Source organism: Hordeum vulgare, chromosome 3H (assembly GCF_904849725.1).
Source record: "Hordeum vulgare subsp. vulgare chromosome 3H, MorexV3_pseudomolecules_assembly, whole genome shotgun sequence".
NCBI classification, from domain to species: Eukaryota; Viridiplantae; Streptophyta; class Magnoliopsida; order Poales; family Poaceae; genus Hordeum; species Hordeum vulgare.
The window spans coordinates 207,411,119-207,418,260 of NC_058520.1; the positions used below are offsets into that span (position 1 = coordinate 207,411,119).

At 44.1% G+C, this 7,142-nt stretch overlaps 1 protein-coding gene across 14 annotated transcripts; it reads right to left on the reverse strand.

Moving 5' to 3' along the window:
- Positions 1–2,159: 2,159 nt before the first annotated feature.
- Positions 2,160–6,450, reverse strand: LOC123443528 (probable WRKY transcription factor 11). Of its 14 annotated transcripts, none has more exons than XM_045119931.1 (4): positions 5,513–6,450; positions 3,365–5,271; positions 2,656–2,806; positions 2,160–2,380 (listed from the first exon to the last, which is right to left on the reverse strand). In XM_045119931.1, exons 1-2 carry the CDS (start codon positions 5,893–5,895, stop codon positions 5,193–5,195), a joined length of 462 nt encoding a protein of 153 aa, XP_044975866.1. In that variant the 5' UTR covers positions 5,896–6,450; the 3' UTR covers positions 2,160–2,380; positions 2,656–2,806; positions 3,365–5,192. The 14 variants fall into 14 exon arrangements, with proteins under 14 accessions (XP_044975866.1, XP_044975865.1, XP_044975863.1 ...); XM_045119930.1 differs by having other exon boundaries at positions 2,566–2,806; XM_045119928.1 differs by having other exon boundaries at positions 2,245–2,806; positions 3,365–3,564; positions 5,117–5,271.
- Between the last annotated feature and the right edge of the window lie 692 nt (positions 6,451–7,142).

The following is a 7,142-nucleotide window of genomic DNA, read 5'->3' on the forward strand; positions in this document are numbered from 1 at the left end:
ACAGACGGGCCTCCATTATATACTGAGAAGTGACGAGGGTCACATCGACCGAGGTCAAACAAGCACACTACCGCCAGAAATGGGCGGCACGAGCTAGGGCCACACACGTACGTCCACATACACGCTATGTGTGTGTGTGTGCGCGTGCACTGGCATCCACTACCGTCGCACTGTTGTGTTGCGCCGTGATCTCGATCGATCGGTCGGTCCTGCGGGAGTGAGTGCGCAAATATCGTCCCGAATTACACGATTCTATTTTTTTTCTTATCGATTCTGCCCGATTTATAGACACAACATGATAACACATATGCACATACATTTATCCTTATAAGCACATATAGTAAACCCTATCCCCATGAACACACTAAGAGCTATTTTTTATAGCTTTTTGCGGGCTTCTATAATAAATTGTCATCTATCCAGCTTATTCTAAAAGTCCAAATAAAAATATATTTTTAAAAGCCTACTAATCAAGTCTTAATTAGTAGGTTTTTAAAAAAATGGTTGGGCTTTCGGAATAAGCTGGGAATGGGGCAACTTATTTCAGTTTATTTTAAAAGACATCAAAAGAACAAGCCCTAAATGTACTGAGCTGACACATCATTTTTTAGATTGAGAAAGTTGGCACAGAATGCCTTCGTAATCGATGGGAACATATCGTCCCACTGAACGCATATCATCACATCATTATAAGGTCTGAAATAATTTCAGAAAAATGTATACATCAATATCAAGTCTGAGATTTGAACTCAGATTTGAACTCTAATAAGCAAGGGATACCATTATCGTCCTAACCATCTAGTCACATGCTGGTTTGCCACATTTCATCGAGCTGAAATATTGTTTTGTGGTGTGTGAGATTCGACGCACATATCTGATAGGTGTGTGTAATTCGGCAGCAAGGTCTAGGCTTAATTACTTGTCAAGGGAGCTTTCGCAGGCAAAAGGTACGGACAAGGTCGAAAATATGTGTGTTCTCATGTACACACAAATGGGTACATTTCAATATGAGCTTTGTGTTATTGGTACATCCTCGCCTGATCATTGTCCTTCACAGGCTCAGCTGTAGCTCTCACTTGGCACCATGCCTAAGTGTGGCGTGATTGCTGAGTTTGCTGTGAAGGTTCATATTTGTGTTCTTGTCTTGATTTCACGAGGTTCATCAATGGCTATGATAGAGTGGCTCGCGGGGATGGCATCGTTAGCCATCGAGTTTCGTGTATGTGTCGTGCTCTTAACATAAGTAGTGTGTTGCTGTTTATGTTGACACTGCAGACCCTGCATTGACCGTCACATATTATCATTAAACATTGAATTTTACATTAAGTCGTACGCCGAGAGCAGTAGTAGTGGCGCCATGGCATGGCAGCTGCCTTTCTATTACGATCCTTGAACCTAAAGGTTCAAAAGTTGTAGTCAGAGAAGATCTTCCTAGGGTAGTGGTAGCTAAGTGGGACTCATGGCGAGATGATTCCCAAATGTTCTGAAGGAGGGTTAGGGCGATGGTTGACCAAATGTCATCGTTGGATAAGTTTGAATGTGAATTTCACAAGTATTTCAGGAAGTTGAAATGCCAAGGAAGGAAATCTAACATGAGACAAGATCTAGGGAAACCGGAGGGAAGAAGGGAGACAATGCACCCGAAAGTTAGTTGTTACACACGCTATTACTTTTTTACTAGTTAGCCGCCCCTGCGTTGCAACGGGGACATACAAATTCCGATCGATCAATACCGATCATGGGTAAACTATATCTTTAGATAGATTCCACATGCATAGCAGGTGATATTGTATTATTTTATATAAAAACACAATACATACCCACTGGTCTCTTTGTTCACTTTGTTCATCGCATGCACTCAAATGCTAGTTAACGCCTAATCTCAAGATAACAACTTTCATGCTTTGCTAAAATTCTGAACTCATGGTAGTATTTTTCTAGAAAAACAGTGTCTCTCAAGAAGGAATAAATGATTCACAAATTTATGTGCGAAAACATAGTCCTCATAGAATATCATCAAATCATACTTGATTCTCATAATAAGACTATCCTACCTCCAAACAAGGTTATCTGAAGATAATCATTCTCCCTTCTTAAAAAGAATAACCACCTTCAATTTAAAGATCAGTGCTTGCATAAAATTGTAGTTGGAGAGTAACTTCACTTTTAACAACTTTTGTATTTTAGTTTTCAAATAATTCACTTGTTCCAGAAGGCCTCTTTCCACATGTAACGGACTGGCAATTTACTTTTCTAATAATTCACTTGTTCCAAGAATTAACTGTCTCAAGTTCAGCATGATTGTCTCTCTCTGATTCACACAGCAAGGCCCTAACACATTTTGTACCAAATAGTCTACCGACTAAGCTTTCATCCTCATCTGCAATGTTCAATAGAGAATAATAAGGTTCAGCAAGGCCATATAGAAAGATTTGGCCTTCTACAAAGCTTGAATTATGGGCAACATATCTGAAGAAATTCACAAGAGAGCAAGGTCAACAAAGGAAATTCACAAGAGAGTAAGCCCAAAATTGATCCCTCTCCTTCTATACCAACATCGCTCACCTTCCAGCCCAACATCACTCCCTCGATGCCAATCATGACCAGATCATGAAACCAGGACGAAGAGAGGGGGGTGAGGGGGAGAGGCTGCACCTCAAGCATGTCGTCGGCAAATCCAAAACCGCGGCGCACATGAGAGGGGATCCCGGGGATGAGCAGACGACCTTTGGAAGAAAAACCAGGGAGGGTGGAGGCCACCAGCGCCTTGCCTCGACGGGAGCTTGGGGAAGCACCGCCCGTGCATCTAACAAGCATCATTGAAGAATTTCCAAAAGCATGAAGAAAAAAAAAATTATGTGCTTATGCTTATATCTTCTAGGCTCAAACAAAGATCAAACAAAGGGAGATATCACAATACCAATAAATGATCATAAGCCGAATATATGTTTATTCTCAAATATATAGGATCGAACAAGTATATTTGACTTATATATTACTACTGACTCATTTATTTGTTCTTCGACATTTATTGGCGTCAAACACAATACAAAAACTGCTAACAATATAAATGACACCAATAATAAAACTAATTAAGTTGTTTTATTTTCTCCTCTGTTAATGGCTATGATGTGAAATAATGCTCAAACTATTGGCACATATCAAACTATTGGCACTCTGCACTATTTAAAATGATAGTTCATAACATCTAATCAGCAGTGGATCATATAGTAGATGTGTGTGTGTTTCAGTTCTGACAGTAAAATATGTTTTACTCGGGGGGAGTGCACTTTTAATTTGCAGAAAGATTTTAGAGTAGAATTAAATTGGAATTAAATGATAAAAAGATGAATTGTGGACATACATAGATGGCTAAGGTACCTGGGAGCAGAGGATGACTGCTCCATGATTCAGGAAGACGTGAAGCGGCTGGTCATGCACCTCCGCAGCCACTCATCTCCTGCAGCGCAGCCACCAAGCCCGAAGGTTGCCGTGTTGGAATGGACCCGTCGGTCGTTGCCCACCAACCACGTCCCTGAACAACGCCATGCCCATGCATAATAACTGCGTATTACAGACACATTTTTTCGTTGGTGAATAAGAAGTGTACTGATGTTTCCTATTGTTTAAGCATGAACAATGTTATTTCTCTTCTAGAGGACAATTAGCCTCGATTCTTTCAGGATAGAAACATACATCAAAAGGCTTCAGAACTCAGGGGTCAACATACTCTGAATCATTTCATAAACTTTGAAATATAAATTCAGTCCATACACATTTAGCGGCAAATACCAAGAAATTATAGAAAGAAAGCTCACAAGTTTTGGACTTCAAGGACTTGGAAGGGCACGCAGATGGCAACTTTTTGTATGGAAAATATGGTAGCATCTATGGCTTACCTGTCCATAAAGTATCATTGATATAAACATGACAGTGTGCCACCAATCAGTTGTATGTGCTGGTACAGAAGTTCCTATAGAAGTAGTAACTTTATCATTCCAAGGACTGGTTGTGAGATTTTAAGGGTGCGGCTATATACTCGAAATTTGTTTGGCACAAATAATATGGATTACACATAGAGATAAAGAAAATATCATTGGCTGCCAAAAGGGTGGGGAAAATAGCAGAAGATCATGTGCTCTTAACAATTCATAGGTTTCTTCATACCTCTATAACAACAAAAGTTTGATGGTACTGAATATGCCCTACAGCTTACAACTTAGTAAACAAAAGAAAGTACAAGTCTGATGACACTGAATATTCCATATAACTTACAACTGAATAAACAAAAGAAAGGACAAGTCTGATGATACTGAATATGCCCTATAACTTACAACTGAGTAACCACATAATGGATGTGATCAAAGTGCCATCCTTTTCGTCACTATAAATTATAAACAACAACATTCTCGCATCAGCTGTTACCATGTAGAAGAATACCCATCTGATCCTCGACATTATATATCTATACAATCTGCGATGACACAGTACATTCATATCTCAATTCAGTAAATATAAGCCGATACCAGACTCATCCATCTTAGTTTCAGAAATTTATATCTGCTAGATCATGAGAAAGGATTATCCATGTATCTGGCATGACCCTATTCATAAATGATCCAATTATTTCTTCATACAAGTGTGTATTTCTTCATAAATTTATAGACATGCCAGGTAACACGAACATGTTTCAGATCATTCTGTGCAGGAACATTTGTCTATCAGGAGCAGATGTCTATGAGGACTTTTTCCTATTTATAACTAATATGGATTTCTTTCTCAAGCCATTGGGAAAAATTATATATCCAATAGTTCTCAATGTGCAGTGTTCTCCTTGGTTTAAATCAATCTACTACCATTGAACCCACTCCTTACATATATCAGGAGAGGCATTTATAAGAGGTTCAGCAAGAAAGCTTTTCATAAAAATGGACTGGGTGTGAAGAATATGGAAGCAATTTTGGATCTGTTTTTGACTGAACATCCTATGCAAGAATAATCTCTGATTAGAAGATGAGTAACTATGTTGTCCACCGTGTACAGCCAAATCTAAGATTTCTTCTAATGACAAAAGCAATGATCAGCTAATATTGCAAAGGGGAAATCAGTTACGTACCCTGGTGAGAAGCTGGTTGGCTTTCTTCTCGGCGAGCAGCCTCCCCCTCATATGTCTGCCCTCCTCCCCGGTGATACTATGGCCCCCAAAGATCGCGCTCGCCCCCGAAGCTCGCGCTCGTCTGCTGCCCAGACATCGGCGGCGCTTCACTGGATCTGGATGAACGCGAGCTCTTGTCAGCTTCCCCGTGGTTACATAAAGATTGACAAATGAGAACCCCTACCAACTCATCAAAATCCCACATCGGCTCCAGTACCATGTTGTTTCAAAAAAAATCCTAGAACATGAATGTTTGAACTACACCAACCGTCAGATCGTTGCACACGCGCACACACAGAGATGAATGTTGATCGAAATCTTGTTTCGTGTAGTTTGATGGTGATGAGAGAAATTTACCGTGGGTAAGGGGATCCCTTGATGGGCTTCTGGCCGTACTTCCTCCACGAGTACTCGTCCGGCGGGATGTCGGCGATCTTCGCGCTCACCGCCGGCACTCTCACCGTTGTCTTCACGCGGTTCTTCCTTCTCTTGGAGCAGTGGCATCGGCTGCCCGTGGTGTTGGCCTCCGAGTGCGCGCCGGCGCAGGGCTTCCTCTTGTGCCCGGACAGCGGCGGCTTGCCGGCGGACACCAGGCTGCGGCCCTTGGACACGCTCCCCTCGGCGGCGGTCACCGACGAGAAGAAGGACGTGGACGTCACGGACGTCGCGCCCGACATGGTCAGGTTCGGCTTGGTGAAGTCCAGCGTGAGGCTCTGCGGCTGCGGGACCGGGGCGGCCATCGAAACCGGCGCCACGACGGTCAAAGGGGCCGGCCTGGACGGCTCGATGGCGAGAGGGCGCGGTGGGGAAGGAGGAGGAGCGACCAGAGCTGGAGGAGGCGGCGGCGGCGGAGACTGGATGGGGCCGCGGCGGAAGCGGGCGTGGCCGGTGCGGCGCCGGCGGTGACTGGATGGGGCCGCGGCGGAAGCGGGCGTGGCCGGTGCGGTCGAGGATGGAGATCACCTTGCGGAACTTGGAGATGGCCTGGTCGGCGATCTCGCCGAACAGCTGCTGGTGCTGCTGCTGCGGCGCCTTGGAAGAGACGCCTCTTGCGGTGGTGGAGGCGAGCAGGTCGTACAAGGGCGGCGTGCACGGGCTGCGTGACGGCGACCGAGGCGGGCGCCCGATGGCGATGGGATGGGCAGTTCATCGTGGCACACGACTGTGGGCGCGGCGGCGGCGATGATTGTTCTGACGAGATTGAGAGAGAGAAGGGATCGGGAGCGAGAGGCGGGGCAGACTGGGACAAAGGACGTGTGACGGGACTGGGTTGTGGTTGTTTCCTTTTTTTCAATCGTGCGGAGGAAGGCTGCGAGGGAACGTGGGAAAGTGGGCTGCTCCTGCGATCTTTTTGCGCGCGGGGTCAACGAGGGTTGCTGCTCCTCTTTTTTACCGCACGGGAAAGATAGGATCGTTGGGAGGTCGAACCATAAGCGAGGTTGAACCATCGCTACAGCATATCCTGCTTTAATAGTAGAGATTTGTGGGGTCTGCTATTATTGTTAAATGCTAACGTTGTCTATTTAACCCTTTGCTGTGTATATGATCTTACTTGACGGAATTTTATATCCACAGGAAAAATCACCTATATATATTGGTGCAACACAAAATACAAGCGGTGCCGCTAGCTTCCTGTGGCTGTGGGGCACAACGAATATGTGCACTACGTACGGCAGAAATTAGTCAGTGCCGTTCGTTCACAACTGACGCGCAAGTGGAAGTACATCAGTGCTTGTGTGCATGATATATCACATCATATTCACCAGTATATACCTAATTCTTTCGGCCACAGAAGACGTTCATACAATCAACCAGTATTCTTGTCAACTCGCCTACATCAAACCGCCACTAACAAAGGACATCTACACATGAGAGAGAGAGAGAGAGAGTTGTAGTCAAATCACAGTCGGCACGTAACACGTGGGGAGGGATTCTGAGAGAGCATTAAAATTAGCTAAACTAGCTTTGTTAGACTATCTATGATACT

What these genes read in the sequence shown, in the direction of transcription:
- LOC123443528 (XM_045119931.1), bottom strand. Translation starts at nt 5,895, where the DNA reads ATGGCCGCCCCGGTCCCGCAGCCGCAGAGCCTCACGCTGGACTTCACC. An exon ending in AAGGGATCCCCTTACCCACG is followed by an intron (nt 5,272 to 5,512) that starts GTAAATTTCTCT and finishes GCGTTCATCCAG; the next exon opens with ATCCAGTGAAGCGCCGCCGA.